Genomic DNA, 27960 nt, shown 5'->3' with positions numbered 1-27960 from the left:
TGACCAGTTCTGAAATTTCTGACTCTGGACATTGAGGTATCTCTGTTTCCAAGATAGTAGTGTTTCTTGTCACGTATGAATTAAGAGGAGATGATTAAAATGCAGATGTTTATGCTGTAGGTGTGAGACAAATTCACAAATAACAGAAGACTTGGAACATTGAGTCTTAAAGTTTGAATACATCTTGGGACCATAGGTGAGCAAAATGGAAACCCTGGGTCACATGAAACTCCTGCTAGAGTTCTGGAGGGTGGTCTGCCTCACTGTGATGGTTTAATGGCATGAGGCCGTCATAGCTGGTCTCCAGGAAGCCTCTGACCATAACCCGCACCATCCTGCCTTCCTTGGAGTGCCAGGAAATCTCAGAGGCCCTTGTAACACGGCACACGTGACTTTCAGCATTCAGGTGCTTCCTGGGACAAAGCCATCAAGTGAGAGCTTTGGTCTTTTCCTTTATTCTATTTATTAGTTTACCTGAGAGTAAGATAAAAGGGAGTATTTTTTGGCATAAGATATTTTCCATTGCTAGTAGCATTTGTTTCCCAGAATGTTCCTTTATTTCGCTTGGCTTGGTTGTTTGATGGAGAGCTTCATTGAGGTTAGGGCACGTTAACTAAGTTACCGGTGTACTCAGGAGTCGCTCCGGGAAGCACTCTTGTGCTGTGTGTGTTTGGAATTCTGAATGCAGAAACACATCAGCCTCTTACATGTACCCACGAAATCACCGTGAAGACAAGTGAAGGTGTTTTTACTCTACTTCTTCTTAATCTGTTTACTCTATCTTTCAGATAATCAAATAAGTGTTGAAATGTTTCTGGAAAGAATCAACTCTCTTGATTCTCAGTTTCATTATTTTTCCGAGAATATTTTCCCAGTATTTCTCTGCCCTTATGTAAAGTTTTATGGTGGATAATGTTAAAGGGGGAAATTAGGGCCTTTAATCTCCCAAACAGTAACATGTAATTTTTCATCATGACATGCACATTTTAAAATACAATTTTATGCTGATAATTAAGAAATGTTTCAGTTGAAATCATCTCTGATGAGTAGCAGAAAAAAATGTAAACTTTGTATAAAACGTGTTTTTTTTTGTATTAGGGATTGAACGCAGGGGCACTTAACCATTGAGCTGCTTCCCCAGCCCTTTTTCATTTTTTTTCTTGCTAAGTTGATGAGGCCGACTTTGAACTTGTGATCCTCCTGCCTCAGCCTCCTGAGCTATTGGGATTAGACTTTTTTTTTTTTAATCATCTCTATGCCAACCAGTTTTCTGGCTGCAGAGGAAGGTGCTCACACCCCATATGAAAACATCCTTCCTGCCACCAGGCAAGCCCTCTGTTTTGCCTGTTTCCCTTCGAGTCTATTTCATGCCTAAGACCTGGCTGTAATTGCAGGCATTGACCTCACGTGGCTGCTTCTCCCAGATCACCTGGAACACATCTGCCCCTGTACTCATGCCCGGCATAGAGCAGGGCACAGCCACTGCTGATCCTCTGCCACAACTGCCAGAGCAGTTTGAAGCAACACCAGAGGTAGCCCGGGAGGGAGCATGCTAGCTGGCTGTTTCTTACGAAATTTAAAAGAAACAATGGCCTTTTGAACATTTGACTCTACAATCACAGGAGGCAGTTGTTCTTTGCAGTATGTCAAGTGATCACTCCCAATATGACATTAACCTACACAATGATCAGTTAGTGGGAAAGAAAACTTTGTGAAGTCAGAGGTGTGGAAAGCTGCTATGGGGAAAGCATAACTTTCGTGAAGGTGTGACCTCGGGCCATGTGGAGAACATTCAGGAAGAGAACATTCAGAATCTGATGTAGGTAGCTGTAGGGGCAGGAGAGCTGCTCCACTCCCATCAGTTATCACTGCTGTGTGTGTGTAATTGAGTGTGAGTGTGCATGAGTGTGAGTGTATGAGTAAGAGCAAGTGTATGTGAGTGTGAGAATGTGAGTGTGTGTGGGCATGTGTGTGGATGTGTGTGCAAGATGTGCGAGTGTGGTTGTGCATAGTTTGTGAGTGTGTGAATGAGAGTGCACACATGTGTCTGTGAGTGTGCATGTGAGTATTATGACTGTATGCGTGAATGAGTTTGTGAGTGAGTGTGAGTGTGTATGCATGTATTTGTTTCTGTGTGGGAGTGTGTGTCAGTGTGTGAGTTTGTTTGCAAATGTTTATGAATACGCACAAGTGTGTTTTAGTGTTTGAGCAAAATGAGAGTGTGAGTGTGAATATGTGTGAGTGTTGTGTATAAGCATGTCTTGTTTGTGATTGAGCGAGAGTTTGGGTTTGTGCAGGATTGTGTACATAGAGTGTGTTAGTACATTAATGTGGGAGTGTGGATGAGTGCACATGAGTGTGCATGTGAGTGCATGTTTGTGTCAATGAGAGTGTTAATATAAGTGTGACTTGCAGGTGTTTGTGTGTCAGTGTGTGCGCAAGTATTTGTGCAGGAGTATTTGAGAGTGAATTTGGGTGTAAGTAACGTGCTCACGTCAGTGTGTGTGTAAATGTACAAACATGGGTAGGTGTATGTGTGCATCTGTGAGCAAGTTTGTGTTTTGTTTTCATGAGTGTCAGATGTTTGTTTCTGCAAGTTTTAATGTGAGTTTGCACATATGCATATGATTCTGAGTGTAATAGTGGATTTGTGGATTTTGTGTGAGTGTGCTTGTGTGAGTGTGTGATCGTGTATGAATGTGTGTGATCATGAATCAGTATTTGTGAATGAGTATGTGTGTGTGTGTGATAGTCTGAGTGTGTATGAATGCGAATGTGTGTAGCAGGGTGTATGAGTGTGTATTTGTGTCAGTGTATGAGTGTGCATGAGTCTCAATGTGGGAGCTTGGGTTTGTGTGCTTATGTGTGTTAAGGTGTTGGTGTGCACATGTGTGAGCATGTGAGGGCATGTGTATTTGTGAGTTTGTATGAGTGTGTACAAGTGTGTGTATGCATTAGTGTGCAGGTGTATGAGAGTGCACAAGTGTGTGTGCATGAGTGTGTGTGCACATATGTGTTGGAGTGTGTGCATGAGTATATTTGTGAGAGTTTGTGTGTGTGCATGACAGCATGTAAGTATGGGTGTGTGTATGTGCATGCATGAAAGTATGTGTGTGAGTTTGTGTGCAGGCGTGGGTGTGAGTGTGTATGAGCATGTGGGTATGTACATGCATGACATGTTTATGAGTGTGAGTTTGTGAGAATGTGTGTGAGTACATGTGGGTGTGTAACTGTATATGCATAGTGTGATTGTGAGCATAGGTGTGAGTGTGTAAAAGTGTGAGTGCATGTGTGTGAGTGTGTGTGCATGTGTGAGAGTACTTGTGAGGGTTTGAATTGGCTGAGTGTATGTGTGAGTGTGAGTGCATGTGTGTGAGTGTGCATGCATGTGTGTGAGTGCCTGTGAGGGTTTGAGTTGGCTGAGTGTGAGTGTGTGTGTGAGGGTAATTGTAAGTGTGAGTGTGTAAGAGTGGGTGTAGACAGATACTCTAGTAGTACCTGGAGCATTCGCCGTTTCTTCCCATTAAGGCTCTTAGTCGCTGGAAGCTGTGGATTTCAGGTGAAAGGACCCCACCATCAGGACATGGCAGACCAGCGTCTTTCTGGCGGACGTCCCTCTTGGTGCTCTCTTCTTACTTTGCTGCCCAAACCCAACTTGCCCATCCTGGGGCGAGCCATGGGAGGGGCTCTCAGGAGAGTGACACCCCTGCACTGGTCCCCTCCCAAGCTGGGCACCTGCGGCTCGGTCTGCCGGGCCTCCACCTCTCTCCAGCAAACGCCTTGTGTTCCCACGACCTCCCTCGAGCTAGCTGCCCCGGGCAGCCGAACATCAGCCTGTCCCTCCTGGGTAAGTGGAGGCCATGAAGCATCGGTCCCCGCAGCAGCTGTGGCCCTGGGCCATGGAGTGGACCCCTTTTCCTGGCACACCTGGAAGGCAGCTTACTTTCTGCCCAGAGGCAGCAGCTGCCACCTTCTGGAGCCCCTGCCGCTGTTCCCTTGTCCAGCCTCTTGTTCCCTTGTCCACGCGCTTCCGTCTCAGCGGGTGCACACGCTGGCCTGTCCCATCCCCAGCCACCAGCCTGTTTCCTCAGAGATCGCGTGTGCCTCCCCGACTGTCCACTTCTGTGGCTTTAATCCCCTGCGTGAGGATGAGTTCCAGATTAGATTGGCTAGTCTTTTCCTGACTCCAGGTTCTTACATCTGTTCTATCTTCAGCCTCCTCTTGCGCTTGAACTTCAACATGACTGATGCAAATCATGGGATATTTCTCTCCCAGAAACAAACCCTGCAACTTGAGAGTGCTCTCCGGTTGAATGGCCCCATCCCAGCAGCTTCCCCAGACAGAAACTTGAAAAGCGCCCTCTGTTCCTGCTGTCCGCCCTGTCCGCAGACCGCGGCTCCTCCTGCCCGTACCCCTGGCTCCCCTCTCTGCTCACCAGGGCTGGTCACTCCTGGATCACCTGCTACCCTCAGCTGTCTCCTCTCCTCCCAGGCGACCTCCCACCAGGAGCAGGAACACTCCTGACCCGCCAAGCTGGTTGTGCTTCTCCTCTGTTCCCAACCCTCCAGAAAATGCCTGAGACCCTTCTGCAAGGTGCAGGAAGCCCTGGCCACTTCTCCGACCTGGCAACCCTTGGTCATCTCCCCTCAGACTGCCACTTCAGACATCTGTGCTCCCTGAGCACACCTTGCTCCGCCAGCGCTGCCTGTCTTCACGCGGCTTGCTGATCATTCCCTCGGCCTTACAGCTGCTGTGCTTGGCCGGTCCTGCTCCTGTGCTGATCTTTGGGACTGGAGGCTGCTCCTCCCACAGCCTTTACTCCTGGTCCCCATCTGGGCACCACTGCCGTCCTACATGCTCCTGCATTGCTCCTTCCTCGCCTTTCCCACAGCCGTCTCTCTTGCCCCCGTATACGTGGTGCTTCCTGGTGGGGGTCCCAGGAAGGATTCCTGTACCTCCTCGTAGCCCTCGGCTGCCTGCTCTTTCCTGTGTTTGCAGGGGATTCATGAGTGTTTGTTGAATGAAAGGAATAAATCAATGAATTAATCAAATACCTTGTAATGAAAAGGTACTGACAAGAAGAATTATGCTCGTGTAAGTTAAGTATTTTTAGTGCTAATATTAATTACAATGCTATGATAGTATCTGCCCGATTTCTGTGTGACATGCACTGAGTACTTGGAACTTTCTACTTTCACAAGGAAGGTGCAGCTGAGGTGAGAGTCAGGTCCACAGTACAGTTATGTCCTGGAACAGCAAGAGCAGATTTCCTCCTCTCCTGAAACATCATGTGCTATTATGTACTACAAGCTTTGTAAACACACCAGTACACAATGTCCAGGTGATTCCCATTATTATGGAGACTAAATATGGCTGAAGTGACTTTTAACCACTAGAGTCTGACTCCAAGCCAAGTCCTGATGCGGTGTCTTTATCCTAACAGGTACTTGAACCAGACCACACGGGAAGAGGTGTCCACAGCAGAGCGTTCTCTAAACAGGGAGAAGTTCACGGTTTTGAAGCAAGCTCTGAATGTCATTGGCTTCAGCAGCGTGGTAAGTCCTATGGTGTGTTTCACAGAGTGAACCCACCTCCACCAATCCAGTTGGTCATTCAGAAACACTTCTTGAGCCTTGCTATGTTCCAGGTATTGCTGTAGACACCAGTGGCCTAGCATAGCACAGCTCCTCTGCCCACCGAGAGCTCTCTCAGAGGGTCGGGAGACAAAGGAGATGGGATGAGGGCGGGGGCCAGGAACAGTGGAGCAGGACCACCTCACAGAGCAGGACAGGAGAGGGCACACCATCAAGATGGTGGTCAAGCAGCCCTGTCCACGTGCCCAAACAGATCCAGCAACCGTGTCTGCCGACCTACCCGAACACCATGGTTCTGAGCAGCCGTCCACTGTTCAGAATCACTGAGAAAGAATCTAAGCACTTTAATAAAATATCTTCTTAAGCAATAGAAAACTGTATTCTAAATACCAAATATCTGCCAGTGTTCACTGAAAAGCCGCAGCCTGCCGCTGCGTGACAGACATTTCCGCATCCATGCCAGTGTCCCCATCCCGGCACACAGCATGGAGGCTGCGAGCCCTGTGTGGCTATGCGGTGCTTGATGTGAGGTAAAAGAAGTGAAGAAATGAACTGTAGGTAATTCCTTCTTTTAATTAACTTAAATTTAAAGAGCTGCGTGTGGTTAGTGGCCCCTGAACTGAGTGGTTCTCATCTAGGGAGTCAGAGACGTGACGCGAGCTGGGCCTCAGGGAGACGGTCAGTGGCCCCACCGACCTCTCTTTCCCTGGTGTGTTTTCTGCATGCTCTCACGGGATGCTCTTTTGGATTTTGGCCAAGTCTGCAGAAACGATTGGCATAGGTCGCCGGGGTATGCTGGCAGTTCACGAGCCCAGATTTCACCACCCATGTAAATACCACCTATTTTTCTGAAGCCAATGTGTTCATTCCCAGGGGCCTTTGTTTCTCCCTGAGCACGGTGGCTAATGGGTGGCGTGGGTGGGGGGAGCACACGGGAAGGGCCAGGAACGCACCCTGGAGAATCCAGGTGGGCCCCTGGCCTGGCCCCACCTGCTCCCCTCAGAGACAGGCTCCTGGTGTCTGGGCCTGGCGGGATCCTGCAGGGGTGCCAGAGTCGGGCCCTGCAGGCTCCTCTGCTCCGGTTCTCCAGTCTGCTTCGGCCTTTTCCTGGCCCCTACCCACTTCGCTGTTCTGTCCTGGTGCTGCTGCTGTTGTTTTTGTTTTCCCTCCCTCCCTTACAGGGGAAGGGGGCACGGACAGGGGCAGGCAGCCATTCCACCTGAATACCAGTTGCTTGGAAACGGGGCTTTGAAAATCCGTGATTGATCCTCAAAGGCAGGGTTAGCAAAATACACCTGCTGGCTGAAGTAGCTCATAGAGAATCTAAGAACCTCTGTGGCAGAAGACATAGGTGCATTTTAACAAAAGGCATGAGATGCGCCCCTTCATCTTGCTCCTTTAAAGTGACTTGAATGTGACAGTTATCCCACTTAGGAGGGACAGATAATGTCCCTTGCCAGTCAAAGGAAGGTGCTTCTGGGCTGCAGCACCCTGGATCAAAACCTGTCAGGGACCATGGTTCCAGGAGAATTGTGCATAGAGATGGCTCCACCTCCGCCCTGCGTCCCTAGTGGCCACAGGGGACTCTTACTGCGCACTGCCGACAGGTACCACCTAACAACCTCCCTCCCCCAGGGGTCCTGATTTCTTCCTGTCACAGAGCTCACCACCTCACGGTGTGCACTGCAGATGATACCCATCCACAGCTGTGTCCACCCTGAATGTAAGACCCCGGAGGACCGTGAATTCTTCTTGTCTGTTTATCCAGAGGTGTCTGTCCTGCAGGCTCCAGAACAGTGATGAGAGTTATCAGAATTGTTGAAAGGCATGAAGTGGTCAGGGAGTTTGAGAGGCAGGGAAATGCTGTTCCATGAACAAGATGAATTAAATTGGAAGCTGAGTCACAGTTCAGGGTTAGCAAACGTGCCTTGGAGTAATGCCACAGTCACAGAGTGGTAGACCTGGAAATTATCAAGGTCACCTGTCTCCATGCTTCCTGCTCAAGATGAAGAAATCCTGGCTTTCCATGAACACTGAGCATCCTGGAGAAAGTCACGGAGCCCCAGGGTTACCGAGGCTTTGACCTGTGTGCACAGGTCAGACGGGATTGTTCTTGGGATGCCCTCCGTGTGGGAGTGGCAGGAGGCTTACTCCTGAGTTAGGGAAGGAGAGCGTAAGAGGCCCTGGCACTCGCCCCGGGGCTCAGCCTCTTCCACTGCTGGTAGCATCATGCTAAAGACTGGGCGCTCTGGGGAGAGTCCTTTAGCCTGCAGCTCCTTCTCGATTTCCCACTCTCGCCACACAACGCCTTTCCTACCCCAACCCCAGGCCTCCTTCCTTCCTCCTGCAGAGCGCCCCTCGGCAGCATGCTCTTTCTTCCTGAGCCTCCTGCTCAGGCAGCTGTGGCTCACGTCTGTTCCCTGGTTTTCCTTAAAATGCCTTGAAAGACAACAAACCGCTTGGTTCTCTAGGCACAGCTGTTTATTCACAGAAGTGAAAAATTCTGTGACCACCACCTCAGTTTGTGTCACAGGGGAGAGAGGTAGGGAATGGCCTCCACAGAGTGGGCTCCTGAATGGGGCAGCCGCAGTGCTGCCCAGCTGGGCCCGCTGGCCTCTGCTGGTCTCTGCTGTGTCTGCCTTAGAGGACCCTAGTAAAGTCTGGCCTGGCAATTGACACCCACCGGTCAGCCCTCAGTACAGAACGTCCATGTTTGGGTGTGACGTTATGGGGTCCCTCAATTTCTATCAGATTGGCACTCTTACTGTCTCATGTCTGGGGAATGGAAACGTTGATCTAGAGGAAATGTGCATTGAACCATGAGATCTTGATCTGAGGCAGAACTTGGTGGTTCTTTTATCAAACATTTAGAATCTGGAGTGACAACCTACGACCCAGGGCCACACCCATTCTGTACCCTCTGAGGTTTTTAAAGGGTCTGTCTTTCAGTCTTTCTCTAAGCAGGACTGCTGGTCCTCTCTATTTGTAAACCGTGCAGGAGGTGGAGAACCTGTTTGCGATTCTAGCAGCGATACTGCACCTCGGAGACATCCAGTTCACCACGCTGACGGACGCCCACTCTGCCTTTGTGTCTGACCTCCAGCTTCTAGAACAAGGTCAGTGGAGTGGGGGGCAGGAACCTCACTGGTATGCAGTTTCACAGAGCAGCCAGTAGATGGAGACACAGTACAGAAAGCCTGGTGGCCTGCCCTTCCTTTGGGGCCAGGCTCAGTGTGGGAGCATCTACTTGGCTTCCTAAATGGCCCTGGCAGTGATGGCCAGCGTGTGCTGCAGGGCTCTCTTCCAACAGCTGCGATTCTTTCGCACTTACTTGAGTTTAATTTTTATTGTTCTTAAGTGTGCTCTGCCTCTCCCCATGACACCCAGCATATCTGGGGGAAATGTAACTAGCTAAATATTTTAAACACTTTATAATGACTTCCCTTCAAAGATCTTGCCAGAAATTTGATAAAGAAGGGAAATAGCTTTGCATGCTCTCTTCTTTGAAACAACCTTGCTTGTCATCCCCACTTTTTTAAAAATACCATAAAACTACCGATACAAAGAGTCTATCTTCACCTCTGTCAAAGAGATTTAGTAAATATGGAAAATCTGATTCATTACTACTGTGAAGACCATGGAGACCGCAGACCTGTTATGATTTAATGCACAAAGCCACAAGAACCTAGATGCGTTTTGATTATTTTAGGATGTTTCTCTGGTTGAATCTGACAATGCAGTCGTAGTTCCTTTTCTTTAATACACATGTGTTCTGATGTATCTATGTAAAGATGTTCTGTACTTAATGTCTATAAATAAATGCTCTGAGAATCAAACATAAAACTAACTTGAGTTTTATGATGCTGTTTCAATTCCAGTGGCTGGAATGTTACAAGTGTCCACAGACGAGTTGGCCTCCGCCTTAACTACTGACATCCAGTATTTTAAAGGTAGAGCTTTCTGTACTCAGACTTTCATCTTGTGCAACTTGTGGTCTTCTTTGAAACATGGAAACCAAATTCAGCTTGGCTTACCCCCCGGGGTAAAGCTGTTCCTGTGAATCAAGTGCCTGTTTGGCCTCCGGAAATGACTTCACTGCAAACCCTATGCTCCTGAGAGATCCCCTCAACCACTGGGCACCCCTTCTGGTCAATCCATCAGCTTAGAAAGATGAAGCTGTTAGTCCAAAAGGATTGACCCCCGTCAAATGCAGAACCTGGCCCCTGTGGGGTCACACTACCCTCCTGAGCGGGGACCACCATTCCCTCGCCTCCTGGGCCAAGCACAGTTGCCACTCACTGGGCACTGACGGGTATGGGCAGGCTGCCACTGCTTCTCAAAGATCATCACGAGGTGGGCATGACCATTTCCCCTTTAACAATAGATGTGGAAAGAAGATTCAAAGAACGTAAATAGCTTTGAATGCAAGTTGCTAGTGAATGGAAGCGGGATGAGGACCTCACGCTACCTGACTCCCAGAGGCCGGCTGGAGCTCTGCTGCCTGGGCCTCAGCTCACAGGCCAGGAGACCACCCTCCTGCCTGGGAGCCAGGGTGTTCCCTCCCTGTCCACCAGACCTCACCTCCTGCTTTCCTGGGCTGCGTCTTGGCTTTCCATGGAGTGACGGCTCTGAGGCCGAGGCTCCTGGGCCAGGGAAGGCCTGTCCTCAGCCTCCTCTTCTTTCTATTTTAGGAGACCTGATAATACGACGGCACACTATACAAATTGCTGAATTTTACCGAGACCTCCTGGCCAAGTCTCTGTATGGCCGCCTGTTTGGCTTCCTGGTGAACACCATGAACTGCTGCCTGCACAGTCCAGAGGAGCAGGGGCGCAGAAGGTAGGCACCAGGGTGGCCGCCGGCTCTGCCCCCGCCGCAGGAGGCTGCAGGGCCCGCTCTGACAGGGGCTTCCTGGCACAGTGTGCCAGGAGCTGGGCTCCCTCCACGCAGCTCCTTCCAGGAAGCCCACTTTCCTCGAAGGGGTCAGTACTGCTCTTTAGAGGTGTGGGCCCGCCTTCCCACCCACCCTCCTGTTGAATGACTGAGTCCCCTGCTAGGCACAGAGCGCACCGGCGCTCTCTGAAATGAAGGTCCACAGGCCTTTTGCACCAGGAAGCATAAACATTTAGGGACCTAGGACGACTGTCTTCGGATATCTGAAGCTCTGGTGTTGCTGAGCGGCCACACCTCTCAGAACCAGCACAGTGGTGTGTGTAACTCTCCCTCTCCTTTCCTTACTTGGACTATTTGACAAGGGTCTCCAAGGTAACCGTCTTGGCTCATGCCCCTAATCACCTTTAAGCAGAAGCTTTTCAAGGCCATTTGATCTCCTAAAAAATTATAGATTTCCATGGCATCTTGTCAATGGAAAACTTTGCTATATACTTGTCACTGGTAATGACCTTGAGCAGACAATTAAAAGGAGAATTACTTTAAGCAGTCTTCACAGTGTGCTTGTCTTTGAATGAAACCTTCTGAGAATTTCCTTTTTGTCCACATAGGCTTCTTTACCAAATTCCTGAAAACTGCTGCCTTCACAGGTTTCTTGGAAAACATTAAAACTATGATGTATTAATGGGAAAGTTCTCAAGTAAATGTAGTTATCTCAAAAGTTTTCAAGGACAAGGGGATACTAGGTTCTTAATAAAGCGTGCACATTTAAAATCCCACTGCACATTGATAAGCATATTCAATACATGGACTGTGCTTTAGGGTAGTTGTGGAATAATCTGTATTTCAGCAGAAGTACCTTTGTGTTCTGTATGATGAGGGCTCTGCAGTTTGCTGTTATTTCAGTTATTCGTGATTTTCCTGGATGATTATTCATAGAATGATAGCAATGTGCTAAATTTACCAAATGAACCTTGCATAAAATTATTAGCAGCCTTGCTGAAGTTGTCATTGGGAAATTAATACATAATTATTATATAAATTCAGCTGTACATACAAACGTTCATAAAATTTCCATTTGATATTTAAATATTACAGAGCCTTGCATTTATGTAATTAGAAATGTTTGCACATGGTCTAGACATTTGAACAAGCGCAGGCATGTGTACACCCCCTCCAAAGATGCAAATATAAATGGAGAAAAATATGGTTTCCCTTCAGTGGGGGTAAGACCACTTTCTTTGCTAAACAAAGGAATGCGTACAAGGATTAATGGGACATTGTAAGTAGAGGAACATCTGCTAGGTGTAACTTCTAAGAGGGATTCCTGTGTGGAATCATGACTCCTATATATCCCTTTCTGCTTCTTCTGAGGGTCACCCAAACTTGGATCTACATCCCCAAATAACGCACAGAAAGGTTGTATTTGCCATATTTCTAACTCACTGAGATTTGTGGGAAGCTTGAGGGTTTGCAAATTTAAAAGCCCACTTCCTAAGTCACTGAAAGTCTCAAAATTTGGATAACTATAGTCTTTCATTGTTTATCAATCTCTTGAAATGTTGTAATCATGTCAGAAAGGTGATCAATTAAAAAATGTTAACCCTCTTGGTTAAAGTTGGCAGGCATGTTGGAATTGATGGTATAGACATGTTTTACATTTTTCTTTGCAAATTTTCAAGAGAGACTAAACATAAACAGGATCTATTCAAACAAGTAACAAAGGGAAAGCAAGAGAAGTCAGAGAGGAAAACTGTCCTCTCTTGAAACGACAGACTCGTTTCCTGGGTGACGGCAGAGCAGGAGAATGAATGATCCGTTACATGTCGAGCGGTTCTACTTCTCCCCTAGAGTCCAGGTAGCTGTCTTTCTAAGGGAAACCCTGGGGGTAGCCCAGGTGTCACTGGTGACCAGTTAACTAAGAGGAGTAAATGGCTGCCCTGTCACGTCAGGCCTTGGCTCCTGTGTAGCCGTCAGTACTGGCCTCTACGGACTGGGCCACCTGGCCCAGCCGCTGCTGTCCAAGGACCACACTTAGGGGTCTCAGTGATTCAAGAATCAAAACAAACAAACACTTATCTATTAGGCCTAATTCAAAATGAGTTAGTCCAAGAAGGCAGAAAAGCATAATAAAAATAGTAATAAGAAAGCAACACATGGACAATGTATTTTATTTCTTTAAAACTTTGTCGTTCACAAAGGGTATGCATATAAATCACCTTCAGGACACGTCCTGTTAAATGGCTAAACATGGCGTGTCTTACTGCTGAGGAAGCCGGGGTGCTGGGACCTCCTGGGAGGAGCCAGCCGCCCCCTCAGCTCTCTGCCCTCAGAGACGCCCACTTCAGAACCAGAGTGGCAGTGTGCCGGTCATTTTGGAGACGCTTCTTTTTCTACGCTGTCATTTTCTGAAACAGAGGAGATCCTGTCTTGTAACTGCACGGGAGTGTCGTCACCGTAAGACACCGCTGCAACCTCGGGTGCCGCGGGCACGTCCCACGCCCTGCATGCCCGCACGTTGTCCGCCCCTCACGTGCTCCCTGGGTCTCCCTCACCCGGCCCTCACCTGGTCCTGGGCAGCTTCCTGGGGGGGCCCTGCCCATTGTGCTCCGCAGAGTGTGAGCAATGACAGCGCCCGTTTTCATCCCTGCATCTTAGTTGGCAGATAACTCCATGAAGTACAGCAGAAGGGGTGAAATAGCAGTCCAGATGTTGGAGTTGACAGCTGGAACCGTGAACCAGCTGCTTCTGGCCACACCCCTAGAGTTAGGCTGACTTGCTTGCCTATTCCCTTGTCCCTGAAGTGGACAGTGCCAGGCGATCCTGCATGAAGAGCAGAGGCCGTCTCTCACTCTGGGAGCCCAGGAAGGGACTGCCAGAGCTCGCTTGTCCAGGTCTGCTTCCAGACCAGTGGCGACAGTGTTAGGAAGCTGAGATGTTGTGGTAACGGCGCGTCCTCTGTGCGGAGTCCCCGTGCCTGGCGCGTGAGTCTTGGCTCAGAGCTGTAGACTGCAAGATGGAGCCCCAGCGGGAGGCTGGGCTTCGAGATCCCTGTTGGAGTTGGTCCCTGTTTCCTAGTGTTTTTGAAAGCAGAGAGCTGAACCTGACTGGTCACTAGATAAACAGAAGACCTCTGTGCTTTATTCACATCTTGCCATCAATTCACACTGAACTGATAATGTTTAATGACTAAATAAGACTTTAAATGATATTAGGTAATTTCTAAAGAGCAACTGATGAGAAAGGTTTGATGTGACTTCTCAGGTATCATGGGGCCCTCACACCTGTGTGAATTGTCAGCTGGCTTGCTGTGCCCACTGTAGGCATCATCAAAGCCCTGCATAAACCACACAGAGCCACGTGCAACTTCCTGTGACTTTGCACCTAGTCGGCTGGGGAGCATGGCAGGCCTTGGGAGGTGTGGGCCTTCGTTCCATTCTCTTCCCTGACTGGGTTGTCCTCATGACTCCAAAGATGTGCTGTGTCTCCAGGGAGACTCCATTCTCCCCAGGCAGCCTGGGGCCACGGGAAGTCCTGCTCTGCTGGCTCTCCTAGGGAACCTCGGGAGGGCTGCAGGGCCTCTTCTGTCCCCAGTCTTCCCATTTGACAGGAGCAGCAGCTGCATGTGTCTTTCCAGAGGTTAGAGCAGGGACAACAGAAAGTGCAGTGAGGTCACCAACCCTGACTCCAGGGAGTCTGAGAGGTCCCGTCCTGGGTTTGCCACGGAGTCTCCGCGTATCCCCTGCGGAGGAAGCTGGAGAGACGAAGGCAAGTTCGCGTGGACGTTTCTAGGCTCTGCTACTCTTCCACGGTTGGTTTGCCTCCTTGTCATAGAAATCCTTTTCCTTTCTGCGATCCTGGCCGGCTCTTTCCAATGTCATTCAAAGCTCACCCTTAAGTATTTTTTGTTCCATGAATTAATAAAATCACGAACACGGGGAAGAGAAAACTGGGTGGACACATTAACATCATCTCTGATCTGAAAAGAGCATACGGAAAGCAGTGTGGTGATGGCGAGGAGCGCGCTGCCTGTGCCCAGCACCACGTGGAGAACCCTTTGCAGCTCTCGGGACGCGCAGCTGCATTCCGCCTCTTTGGGTGCAGAGACTTTAAACAAGACGGATTCCTGGTGGCCAGCACTTCCTGTGTCTCCCTCCCTTGGCACTGTAACCGCTGGGTGAGACCTTTCTGCCCCCAAGGGAGCTGCAGCTGGTCCTCCGCTCACTTTTCAATAAACCCCAGTTCTCTAAGTTCCCAGATACCCAGTACATGGGTGTCCAGGCCAGAGTCAAGGGTGGTGTGGGCTGTCCCAGGATGGCAGGCTGCAGCACCCCAGCCTGCACTGAGCTGCAGCTCCCTCGGGAAGTGGGCCCAGAGCCCAGGGAGGCACTTCCGGAGCACAGGCAATCCAGGATGCCTGGCTGCAGGAGGCATTGCTGGCACTTTCTCCTTGCTGCCTGGGTTCCCGCCCCAAGTGTGAGAAATGGTCCTTCCCTGCGCCATGGTCCTCGTGTGAGAAACGGCCTCCTGCCTGGGCTGGTTCCTCCCCTGGCTCTCTTGGCCCAAGGAACTGAGGCTCATGTGACAAGTAGAATGTGTCCGGAGAACAGCCTCTGGGTTGAGGGTGGAGAGGAGATTGGGAACCCGATGGAGATTGAGGAGATTGAGAGGCGGTGGACCGTCCAGTTGCCCACATTTAATAACTAATAAACAGAGGACGTGCTCCTAGCTGCATGCAGTTTTACACAGGATATTGCCATATGGTTCTGAAACAAGATGCATTGTTAGGGACCCTAAAGTGTAACAAGTAATAACTGAGGCCTTTCTAAGGAGATAAATAACATATTGCAGTTCCTAACATTGAACCTGTCTCATAATGAACAACTAAGTTACCAACCTCAACAGTCAATGTTCAAATTACAATTATTTTTCCTAACTTGAAGCCTGCATCAGAGTTTTGCAAGCAAATAGACAACTGGGCAGGTACAGGGTTATTAGAAACTTAGAATTCTTTGAATGTCTTCAGACACCAAACCTGTATTTATTTCAATTCATTTGCTTCTTAAGTTCTGAATAAAAAATATAAATATACATATATCCACATATGTAATTATATATATAATAACTTTAATATATTACAATATATTGCTCAGATATGCATGCCATATTTATATTTTATTATATTTATTATTTACCATAAATAAAGATGTGGTCTACACATCTAAGAGTACTATATACATATCTAAGAAATATAACCTACAGAACATTCTCTTGCTTACTATAAGTAACACCTTAAGAATAAATAGATCGCTAGGCATGGTGGCACTTGCCTGTAATCCCAGCGGCTTGGGAGGCTGAGACAGGAGGATCGAGGGTTCAAAGTCAGCCTTAGCAATGGCAAGGCACTAAGCAACTCAGCCGTCTCTAAATAAAATACAAAATAGAGCTGGGGATGTGGCTCAGTGGTTGAGTGTCCCTGAGCTCAATCCTGGTACAAAAAAAAAAAAAAAAAAAAAATAGATCGAAGTTAGCAATACTTAAAGAGACTTAAAGTTCGAGATGTAACTCAGTAACACAGCAGAGGGGTGTTGAAGGTATTACTCTCATTCATTCATTCAATTTTATCTGCATGACGGAATCCTTTGACATGTAGCGTAGTAAGTGAACTGAGGTTTAAATATGTACGTAGATTTTGTTTTGCTTTCCTTTTAGCTTTCGGTCTCTTAAGGCTTCTTGCATTCCCTCTGTACTCTTGTAGTTGACGTAAGCTGTTCAGAGATCGTTATCAATTGCATGGAACTTCAGGTGTCCTTTACTAGGCCTCTCCTCTGACACTGTTGCCAGAGCTCATTTGTTCCTCATGGTTGTCTGGAGGTCAAAGGAGGCGGGGTCCATGAAATTGCTATCACAAGGTGGCCGTGCATTGGCCGTGGCTCGCAAGGGGACTTCCTGGCTGTGTTTGTTTATGAAGGAGGGAAGGTCTCAAAACACGCAGACGGTCCACAGGCGGAAGCCCAGGGCACAGCCCCGCCTCTTCCTTCAGCTGGCACTCACTAATCTGGTTGTTTTAGAAAGTAGTAAGCAGAGGAGACAGTTTGTTTTTAGAGGTAGAAACATCGCTGTTCAGCAGCACTGCGGAGGCCTTAGGGGTGTGTCTCACGTGCTTCACCTGCAGACCTGAAGGGGAGCCAGGATCATAGATTTGCGTGGTTGGTGGCCTGCAGTTTGCCTTCTCTCACACACAGGTGCAGGTGTTGCAGAGTGCCTGACAAGAGTCCAGAGCACAGTGTGGTCTTCAGTTGTTACAACAGAGGTCCACATGGTGGAGAAGCTTCTGTCTCCCTATCTGCAGAAGTGTCTGGAGGGAACGAAATAACAGGGAGGGACACTCTACAATGGAGGGACAAGGGCCTGGTGTCCTGACATGGGAGTCCGTGGAGAGCAGAGAGCCATGTCCCTAGAGAGGGATGCTGGGACCCAGGAGCCAGGCTGGCAGTGAGGTGGAGGACGGAGGTCCGAGGCTGTCAACGTGAAGGTGATGACCTTCCCCTGGGAGCCGTGGGGCTGCCATCCTGTGGTCTCCCCCGTAGCTTAAGGTTGACTGTGCCATGGACCAAAAAATGTCACTTTTGAAATTTCTCAAACTACTTAATATCTCCTTTGCCACCTGCACATCTGGACTATGGATTTAAGTAGCAAAAGGAAGTATTAAACAGAGGTGAAAGAATGTAAGGAAAACTATCTTAAGTCAGTGTGGGCTTCCCTCGAGGTCCAGCAGGGTGCCATCCGCACCTCCCAAATGGCCCTCATGTCCCCAGCAGTTCAGTTGAGGTTGTCGTGAAAGTTGGCAACCTAAGCAGCGTCTCAAAATTAGTGACTCGCCCTCCAGAATAAGCAAGAAGAACACATTCCCAAGGTCCTCTCGGTTCATTCGGCAAGTGCCCCTGGCCCAGCATCCCACAGCCCTACCAGAAGGGTCCAGGTGAAAGTGGGGCATCTACACTGACTCGAGTTTAGCCAGCACACACGCCTGTGACCCGACCCTCGGGAGGCTAGGTGGAGGATCGCAAGGCCCGGCCAACCTCCGCAACTTGGCTAGAGATTAACAGGGCTGGGGTGAACTCAGGGGTAGGGCCCCTCTGGGTCCAATCCCCAGGACTTCAGGAAAAGAAAAAGAGTTCCACAGCAATGGCGTGTTCTTCGCCAGCGTGACTCGCTTCTCTGCTAGGGCTTACCCTCCCGTCTTAAGTAGATGGGCCAAATATTTTGTGAGAAATTGGTATCGCCTGGAAGAATTCTACAGGCTGGTTTTTAAAAAGAGGCCATTAGCATTTTGGAAGATCAGCATTTGACCTGAAGACGTCTGCATCAGGGCACAGAGGGCGGATCCTTGCCTTGAGCTCTGAAAGGGAGGTGGGTCAGAGTGGATCAGGGGAAGCTGGTTCAAGTTTCCGCTTCCTAATTCTGTGCCCCTCTTTCGTTCCACTGAGGATCAGTTCCTGTGCTACTAGTTTAGGAAACTTGGTGTTTGGTGTGCTCACCTTGGTTGGGTTTCTGAAGATTTTACATATAAGGGAGGATTGTTGCTGCTCAAATTAAGTGATGGTCAGATTTCCTCTACTTTTGTCGCGGGTTGATGCAATCAGGTGGCACTATGCCTGCTCAGGAAATGTGTGGTGCTTCTCCACCTCCTCAGGTTGGTCATCCAGTGGGTGACGTAAACACGCACCACACCTCTATGCAAAACAAACTCGTGGTTTTCCATACAAACACTGGGAAGTAGTTGACGCCCCATCCATGTATGTGGGCTGTGATCTTTTCTTAATTTATTGTTTAAATAAATTCATGCATTCTGAATTAACGTCCTCCATGTTGTTGATAGTTTCCTGGTATTCCTGAGGATTTTTAAATGTAAGTAATTTTGTAATGATTTTCTAGTTGACATTTTTTTTAATTAACAAATTCTCTTTTGAAATATTACGTAAAGTTTATTATTTTGAAGTCATTCATAAAATACCTACAAATATACGAATGACATTGTTTAAATACTAACATGATGGTAAGTATGTTAGTCTATTTTGTAATAATTTTTTTATAGTATTCTGTGTGTTTGGGGTATAAGTGGGCGTCAAAGTTCTTGTCCAAAACCAGAAATGTAGTTTATGAAGTGCTCTGGGGCTGTGGACGGACCACGAGGAACACTGAGCGTCCCTGGTGTGGCGTGTCTGCCCTGTAGGCACAGGTCTGCAGTGAAGACGTCCCCAAGCATCTTGTGCTCCCCACACAGGACCCTTTGCCGTCAGTCCTGCCGCCAGGATTCCCATCCTTTCTGCGCGCCCCTCCCGTGGCCTTAAGTACAGTAGCTAGAGGAGGACGTCAGTGTGCTCGAGACCTCGGTCAAATGCTGTTTTACTGAAGTGTAATCAATATTCAGCAGCGCACAGTAGGTCTGAGACCTAGGGATTCAGAGAGCACTGACGCTGTCATGGTACCAGGGTCGCCATCTTGTGTTCCGTAGGATGCGAAAAGTCTGAAATTCAGGTCAGGGGGGTGTGTGTGTGTGGACTATTTTCTTCTCGCATGATTTCACCAAGATGTTTTGTTTCTTTTTTTTTTTTTAATTAAAGATGCTAGGTATGATTTTTAAAAGAACTAGAATGTTGTCATAATAGTAGTGAATTGTTCTTACCAGAGTAAGAACAATTATCTTTTTCAAGGAATTGAAATCATCGTGGGCAGGTCAGCTCTTTCAGTAGAAGGGTGGCAGTCTGGCTGGGGTGGAGCTCAGAGGCAGGGGCCTTGCCTGGCACGTGTGGCGCTGTGTGTTTCATCCCAGCACCACAGAAAAGAGTTTGAAAATGAACCTCTTCCAAGGGTGGCAGCCTTTGGTAGCGTCTCGGGCTGGTGAGATGGTTTGTCACGTGCCTGGCGGTCTCGCCAGCACAAACATTCATTCCTCTGAAGGCACGCAGCCTTGGGGACAACATGAACACACTCCTGCCCTTCAGGAAGTCCCACAGGTCTTAGGGGCTCTTCAGCAGGGCTGGGGACAAACACCAGACATACATCATGTCATTCCCAGGGACTTGGCTCAGTCTCTGGCTTCCAGATCCTATTTCCCTCCACCCTGGCATCTAGATGGGGCCACAGAGAAAGGAAGCACATACTGAAAATCAGTGCTTGGTCTGGGGCCGGGGAATTGCAGGAAGTTTACAGAGATCATCATTAAAACCTTTCATGTCAAACGTGCCCTGTCTTGGTTTCGAAAGCACATTTCCACCTCTCTGACGCTTCTTCCACAGTGGTTCCTGGAACAGTCTGTGGAGAATATGGTGCTCCCAGGTCCTGCCTTGGTGATACAAGATACAGTCTCACTGGGGAACGTGCTCAGAGCACCTCAGCAGCTCAGGTGTCCGGTGTCCAGCCCCTGGCTAGCCCCAAAAGCCAGGAGAGGAGTAATATCCTGGCCCTTCCAGTGAATTATCCCGGCTGGCACCCTGATCTCCTATCTCTGACTTGTGTGCTGTGGAATCTGCCTGCAGTGTTTGCTCAGGTGACAACAAGAACCACACCTTGCAGACTTTCCTTAGAATGGAGATGTGATTCTGGGCTGCCTCTAACTCCACACTCTCCCAGTATCCTATTGCTAGGAGCACTGAGCCACAGTAATCAAATAGAAGACAGGTGCTGTAACATGGGCCCACTCTCCTGAGCCGGGGAGCTTGCTAAAATGCGGCTTCTGCATCTGTTGTCACTGGGTTGCGATCTGATTTTTTCACCGATAGCAAGCTCCAGGTCATGACGATGCTGCAGGTTAGTGAGCCTCACTTGGTTAGCCAGACCCTAGACTGAATCCACACAGCTTCTCAGTTTCATGCTTTTGTACCTGGACTTGATAGCATATCACATGGTCATTACATGTGTGGGGGTCTGTGTGATTATATCTTTCCCCCAACACACACACAACAGCAACAACAACTGTAAAGCTGTGAAATTGTGTCACTCAAGTCTAGGAGGTAGTGAGACCACACCAGGTAGTTAATGGAAGGAACTTAATTTAGGAAGCCAATTACAAAGGCACTGGATAGACAGCCCCACGTTAGACAAATGCCGAAAGCCGCCATCCCTAGTGCTATAAGGACAAAGGAAGGATTGCTTTGTGACCTCAAGGTCTGAGTCACCTGGTGGTGGGGAAGTGGGGCTAGGGGCTGCATCCCAAGCATCCTGAGGCAGATGGAGTACTTGAGAGCAAAGAAGCCACATGGCTTTTCAGAACATGCACCCCTTCTGGGCCAGAAGGGGCTGGCACCAGCATCACCAGCAATAGGTTCAAATGTTTTCTGCTCTGTGGACCAGCGTCCATGCCCTCCTCGCTGAGCTGTGCTGACTGAGCACACTGTGGCGTGGATCACGGCCCAGTGAGCACTGCAGAGCACAGCGATGGTAACCTTGATTGATGTGTTTCTGCCAGACCACACACTTCTCCTGTTGGGCTCCCGAAATCACACACGGGAGCCCTTGCAGCCCCTCAGGTTTCCAGAATGCAGGAGAGAGAGTTAAGACTTGACCCACAAAGAGGACCAAGGGATCAAAAGCAGGAGAAAGAAATGTCCAAAGTGCATGCATTTTTACTGCTATTTTGATAACAAAATTGAAGGTTAATTTCCCTAGGAAAACACCTAACCTTGTGACATATTTAACAGCACTGGAGAATCCTAAGTGAAATCTCTCTTTCTCTCTCTCTCTCTCTCTCTCTCTCATTTGATCTAATATTTAGAAGTTCAGAAAAGGACAGGACCTAGCATCTACCTTTGTTTTACAGATACAAAACCTGGAGACAGGGTGAAACTTCCGAGGTCAGCTGCATATGAATGAATCTGTTTGAAATGTTTAATCTGGTTAATGTTTTAATTTACATACCAGCCTCAAATTCCTCCTGTATAGTACTTTATTGAAATAATTACAGAGGCTTAAACTTTCCAATGGGAATTTTCAAAAAGATATCTGTAGGAAAGAAAAGAATCTAGAAATCAGCTCATAAGTAATTGTTGGTAAAAAAAATTTTGATTATTGCCTTATTAATTATAATGAAAGTACTTAACTCTTAATAAAGGGGTTTATTTTATTAATTTTCAAATGCCTCATAAAAATAATACACCTGCTGTACATTTGTGAGAAAATGAAAATGGACTTATCCAGTTTTTCCCATTTAATGTATAATAGCTTTATTATATGTCGTCTTTTATTCTTTTTGGAAAAGCTTTAATTATCAAGAAAAGTACAAAGTGATATAGCAGGAACCCATCTACCACTACCTAGAAGTAGCACTGTTCACCCCTCATAACTTTGGCTCTGATTTTTATTAAGCTGAAAGAAGCAGGAACTCAGAACCACAAGTGGAGTTGCCTCTGTCTTCCTACTTCGATCTCCTCCTGGCTTCCCCTCCCCGGAGACAACAGTGTAATTCATTTTGAAAATCTTCCACAATTTGCTTTTTCTTTTTTCCTTATTTCTCTAGCTATGGATTTTCCATAACAATGTGACACTCCGTGAGTCTTTAAAAAAGTCTAGAAACGCTAGCATGTGGTCTGGGCCTCCCTTCTTCAACCCCACGCAGTTTTTGAGGTTTAACTATATGGTTACATCCAGAACTCGTTCATTCTCTTTCCTTGCTGCCTCAGTTCCCAGGGACAAGGAGGCCACGCTCTTGTCACCTGCTGAGGCACACACAAGTCTCCTCTGACCTGTCTCTTAGGTAACCAGTGTCTTGTCCTCACACATGTCTTTGGAAGCACCCACTGAGGATTTTCCCCAGGGCACATATTTAGTGGCAGAACTGCAGGGAGAGCATCAACCTGCATTTCAATGATGAGGAGGAAAGTCGCATACTTTGGGGAGAGGCAGCTGTGCACTGAGCCCTGGTGCTGTGTGCACAGTGGTGCTGTGTGCACAGGTTTTACAGCCATCCACAGTGGTTGGACCCCAGGGCCTCATTGTGGACCTTCTTTTCCTGCCCGAGGGTCATCTTACATTCCCCAAAAGCCTTCAGATTTTCCACACATCAAGAACGTGAGGAATGGCGCATATGAGGAATTCATAGGATCCTGCATTTTTAGCCAGATGTTCAATGCTCCCTCCCTGTTACTTAGCAATGTGTGTGCACTCCCATCCTGATTTTTAATCTAACTGTATCAATGATGAATTGTTTTAATGACCTAGTTCTTTTAATAAGTTATTTTTCTTATTTGTTTTGGTTTTCCCTGGATCTTTATTTTTATATTTGAATTTTATAATCACTTTGACTACTTATGAAAAATTCTTTTGGGATATTGACTGGAAACACATTTATTTATTAATATAGGGGAAATTGTCCCTTTTAGGCTGCTGATTCTTTTCTTCCACAAATATGATCTATATTTCATTTGTTATATTTTTTGTTTTTAATAACGTTCATAATTATTTTCTGTTAGTTTATTGCACATCTTTATTTGAGTTCTTTTTCTAGGTACTTAGTAGTTTGTATTGCTATGATGAATACCAATTTTCTATTACATTTTAATTTTTTTATTGTGATAATGAATCTTGAGTTTCCTTTGTTAGTCTTGTCTCTAGAAATCCTGCTGGCTTTCCTTATTAGTTCTAATAATTTTACTGTGGCATGTCTTACTATTTTGTAATGTACGTGGTCACAGGTATCTTTCTTTCCTTCTCCTGCGTATCCTGTTTCTTCTTCTTTTATTGCATTGGCTAGCACCACCTGTGCAATGTGGAAAATTTGTGATGTCAACAGATCTTCTAGTCTTGTTCCCAAATGAATGGCAATACTTCTGAAGATTTGCCACTGACAATGTATCTACTTAGAGACGCAAAAGAGACTTAGCAACTGAGACCAAACCCACTTTCTAAATAATTCTCCTTCTGCTCCATTTCCTTGCCAAAACACTCTTTTAAATGGATGCTAAGTTTCATCCAGTGTTTTTCTTTACCTATTAAAATGATCATAGCAATTTTCTCCTTTTCCTTGCTTGTATGGCAGATTGCATTGATATACTTTGTGATGTGAGATTGTTCTTCATTTATAGTGTAGACCCTATTTGGTCATAATGTACTAGATTCTAGTTTGCATTTATTTTCATTAGTGATATGAAATTCTATTTTTTTCTTATATGATACCTTGCTTTCATATTTATATTAAAGAGGAAATGGGACAACTTTCTCTATTGTTCTTCCTCTAAAATAATTTGTACTAAAATAAATATAACATATCCTTTAATATCTGGTGAAATCTCTCAAAAATCTTCTAGGAGTTGGAAAGGGGATTGAATGTAATCAGACTGCTTTTTCTTTTTTGAATCACAGAGATTTTAAACTTATTGATTATCTTGATCAATAGCTTTTTAATGCTGTTTCAATTGATATTATTATAATCGTAGTTTGACAACTTCTGCATCCCTGCATATTGCCCAATATCATTAAGTCTAACACAAAACTTGCCTATAAAATTTTTTTCAAAAGTCAGTTTTTTGTTTTGTTGTCATTTTTCATGTTTACGTTGTTTTGTTTCACTCGTTTCTGCAGCTCTATCATGATCTTTCTGATGTCTTTTGTTAATTTTGCTCTTCCGTCTTCTGAACCCTGGAGCTGAGTGTCTAGCTGAGCTTTCCAATGGTTCTCTCCAGCCTGAGCTGCAAAGGGCCCTGAGTGCCTCTTGGATTCCTCCAGAGCTTCCACATGTATTGTTTCCTTTCTGTTTGGTTCTAAATATGTTGTCTTAAGTTGCTTCAGAAATAAACAACAAGCAGTTTGTCAGAACAGTTCATCTGACACTCCATGTTTCCCCTCCTTCATCCAAACTCAGGGATTTTTACCATTAAATAATGGGACTTTTTCGATTCTTACGAATACAGGATGAGTGACTTCTATTTCTGTGTGGACTTACTTAAACTGTGCTGCTCATTGCCATGACAACTGAACCCTCGCAATTTAGCAAATATCTGAGACAAAACCTGCTTTCTAAATAATTCTCCTTCTGCTCCATTTCCTTACCAAAACACTCATATGTGTAACGATTTCCTGAAGAGCTAAAAACCTTTTCTCTGCAACTGTGCATTTATTTTTCATTATTTTGTGAGGCCATTTTTATTTTGAAATAGAAGAATCCAAATGAATAGAAAAGACTGTGGTTTTACCAAAGTATCTTACACAATACTTAAAAGTTAAAAAAAAAAAAACTAGACAATAAATGGAAAATAGCAGTTAAATTATGCTGCTATTATAAAATCACCATACATTATGGACAAAATCATGATTGAATTTGAAGTTTAATCATAATATTTGTGAAAAATTGCTTCAAGAACCGTGCAGTTTATTGAACCAAGAAGGAGCTGAGTTTTCTCACCTTGAGTACATGTTCCGAAGAGAGAGGGAGGAGACAGGCTCATCAGATCTATGAGGATGTGACATTTCTGCTACCAAACAGGGTTTTTTCTTTTTGACTGTGACTGTTAGGTTCTTTGCAAAGATTGTTTGGGAGTCAAAGAGTGTCACGCAATGTCTAAGAAATCCGGTGACGTAGCGGCTAGTGACCCCTCGCGTTCTCCTCTTCCAGCTCTTTCTGGAGCCAAGCTCTTCTGCAGAGGCTGAAGCCTGTGCGTTTTCACAAAGGCTGGAATCCACGTGCCACCGTGGGCCCGCCCCACTCCCAGCCCCGAGGGCACGCATCTGGCCTTCCCAGCGGGTGCCCTGTCCTGCCTGGCAGGGGGCCCCCGGTGACCCGCCCGCTGTGCCTGTCACTGGCCCAGTGGAAGTTCTGCTGGAAGAAGTGATGCTGCAGAGCCGCTCAGGGGCCAGCAGAGCCCCAGTGGCGCTGTCCTGGGAAAGCCACCCTGGAGAGCTGCTGCAGGAGCATCCTTCGCATCTCGCTTCCTCATGGAGGCGGACGAGTGTGCCGCCGAGGGACGTTCCCAGTCTCTCACCTCTCTCACAGCGTCCTGTTAAAGCACATCCTCCTCACCCGCTCTCCGTGTGTGCCCATGTGACCTGTGGCAAAGGCACAGCTTTTTGTCTCTTGATTGTCGATTGTCCTCATAGGTGAGCAGGTCTGAGCAAGGGTGACAGTGTTGCATGGGCCACAAGGTCAGCGCTATTCTCTCCCTTCTTCACATGAAGAACCTCAGAGAGGTTAAGTAAGTGGTCTGGGTTTCACAGCAAGCACGTGATGGATTAGGGTGTGAACCCCATGTGCCTAACTTTAAAAACCTGAAATTTTTCTTCAGGAAAGTGAGGAAAGGAACTTAGTTTTAAAGTTAAAATGATTTTTAATCAACCCTTTGAAATACAGGTAATCTCCTTACTTCCAATGAAAATTTTATGGGTGCTTTATAATTATGCACAATAACTTGATTCATTATGCCCTGTCCCACATCTGGCACAGGCTGCATCACGCCACATCGTACGTCATCCACGCCCTACATCATGCCGAATCCTGCATTGTGCTATGTCCCTGCATTATGCCCTATCCCTGCATCATGCCACAACCTACATCCTGCCATATCCCTGCTTTATGACGCATCCTGCGTCATGACGTGTCCCTACATCGTGCGTATCCCATGTTATGCTATGTTCCTACATGAGCATAACATACTTTGATCACTCTCTGTCCCCATATCCTCCCTCCCTCCTCTCTTCTTCCCCATCTGCTACTTGCTCTGCTCCACTGATCTCCCTTTTATTGTTAGTCTAATTAGAATATTATAATTATATATTATACACCCATATGATTCACTGTAGTATATCCGTACACAGACAAGGCATAACATGGAAGGTTTGGTCACCCAGTACTGTCCCATGCCGGCCCCTCTCTCCCCCCTCAATGGTCTTCCTCTTCTCTGTTGGTTTTCCTTCTACTGTTGTGAGATTCCTTTATTTTTCTTTCCTCTCTGACTTGCACATGTGAGAGAAAACATTCAATTCTTGATTTTCTTAGCCTGCCTTATTTCATTTAGCGTGGTGTTCTCCAGTTCCATTCTTTACCAGCAAATGCAGACTTTCACCTTCTTCTGTGGTGAGTGAAACTTGTTATGTATATGTACCCCATTGGCTTTATCCATTCATCTGTTGACGGGCACCTCGACTGGTCCCTTGGCAATTGTGAATTGTGCTGTCAACTTTGGGATGCGTGTATCATTGTAATAAAATGAATTTAGTTATTTTAAGTAAATACTAAGGAGCGGGGTAGCTGGGTCATCTGGTGATTCCACTGCTCGTTTCTTGAGGAATCTTCACACTGCTTTCCAAAGTGCTCGTACAGTTTGCAGTCCCCCCAGTCGTGTGTGAGCTCACCCCCCACGGCCTCGCCAGGGTTGGTATCTGTATCTTGATGATTGCCCTCCTGCCCCGACTGCAATGAGATCGTGATCTGCATTTCCCTGATTGCTAAGGATATTGACCACATTGTCATGTGTCTTTTGCTCGTGTTTATTGCTTCTTTTGAGAAATGTCTTTTAGACCATTTGCACATTATCATTAAAGCTAGATATCGATGAATTTGATAAGGCCCTGAGGGCAAGGCTGTTCTCTCTTCTTTTGTGTCTGGGCTTTGCAAAGCTAGGTGCCCAGTCCCTGTTTACTGGAATGTTTGCTGGTGAATGCTCTGATAAATGACTGGAGGAAAGCCTCGCTTAGACGCTGCTTTGGAGAGGAGTCGTGGTAGATTGGAATGAATGGTCTGAACTATTCTCTACACAGTGCCCTCCCCATGTGACTTTGATGCCTCCCACCTGCAGGGGTTTAGTTTGCCACCTCTCCCTTTAATCAGAGCTGGCCTCCTGATGTGCCAAGATCGGGCCCCGGAGCCTCAGCTGGCCTGTTGGAGGATGTGAGAGACCTAGGCCTGAGCTGCTCCAGCCAGGAGCTGGCCAGCTGTGAGGCAGTGGCCACGGCCTCCTAGACTTGTGGATGCCTATTGGGCTGCCCCAATGACACATGAACAGATGTCCATGTCACTGTTTGGGTCTCTGAGTCTTAGGGCGCTTGGTTGTCCAACCACACCCACTTTGCTACCGGACTCTCTAATCCACAGCTCCTTGCAGCTGCTCTGTGGAACCACCCAGTTCCAGCCCTGCATTTATGTTTGAAGGCCAGTATGAAAAGACAGTTCTCAGGCTGGGGTTTGGCTCGTGGTAATGCGCCCACCTAGCATGCGTGAGGCACTGGGTTTGATCCTCAGCACCACATAAAAATAGATAAATAAAATAAAGGCATTGTGTCTCTCTACAAGTAAAAAATAAAATTAAAAAAAAGGGGCTAGGGACATAGCTCAGTTGCTAGAGTGCTTGCCTTAAAAGCACAAGGCCCTGGGTTCAATCTCCAGCACTGCAAAAAAAAAGACAGTTCTCCATCTCACAAGTGATTGGAGAAATTCTGAGGTGACCTTCTCGGATCATTGGATAATCAAGACTTTTTTTTTTTTTTAAT

General features: G+C 46.9%; 1 protein-coding gene across 4 annotated transcripts in view; it reads left to right on the top strand.

The window, feature by feature from the left end:
- The window catches only part of Myo16 (myosin XVI), a 606187-nt gene that overhangs the window by 400262 nt on the left and 177965 nt on the right, over nucleotides 1-27960 (top strand). For all 4 annotated transcript variants that reach the window (XM_047554578.1, XM_047554580.1, XM_047554577.1 and 1 more), the window contains exons 17-20: nucleotides 5445-5556; nucleotides 8594-8711; nucleotides 9474-9545; nucleotides 10287-10434. In XM_047554578.1, the coding sequence (XP_047410534.1) occupies nucleotides 5445-5556; nucleotides 8594-8711; nucleotides 9474-9545; nucleotides 10287-10434 (450 nt within the window). The remainder of the gene's footprint in view (nucleotides 1-5444; nucleotides 5557-8593; nucleotides 8712-9473; nucleotides 9546-10286; nucleotides 10435-27960) is intronic.

The sequence above is a fragment of the Sciurus carolinensis genome, chromosome 5, assembly GCF_902686445.1.
Source record: "Sciurus carolinensis chromosome 5, mSciCar1.2, whole genome shotgun sequence".
NCBI classification, from domain to species: Eukaryota; Metazoa; Chordata; class Mammalia; order Rodentia; family Sciuridae; genus Sciurus; species Sciurus carolinensis.
The sequence above is the reverse complement of the archived record's forward strand: the minus strand, read 5'-3'. Positions and strand labels throughout refer to the sequence as shown.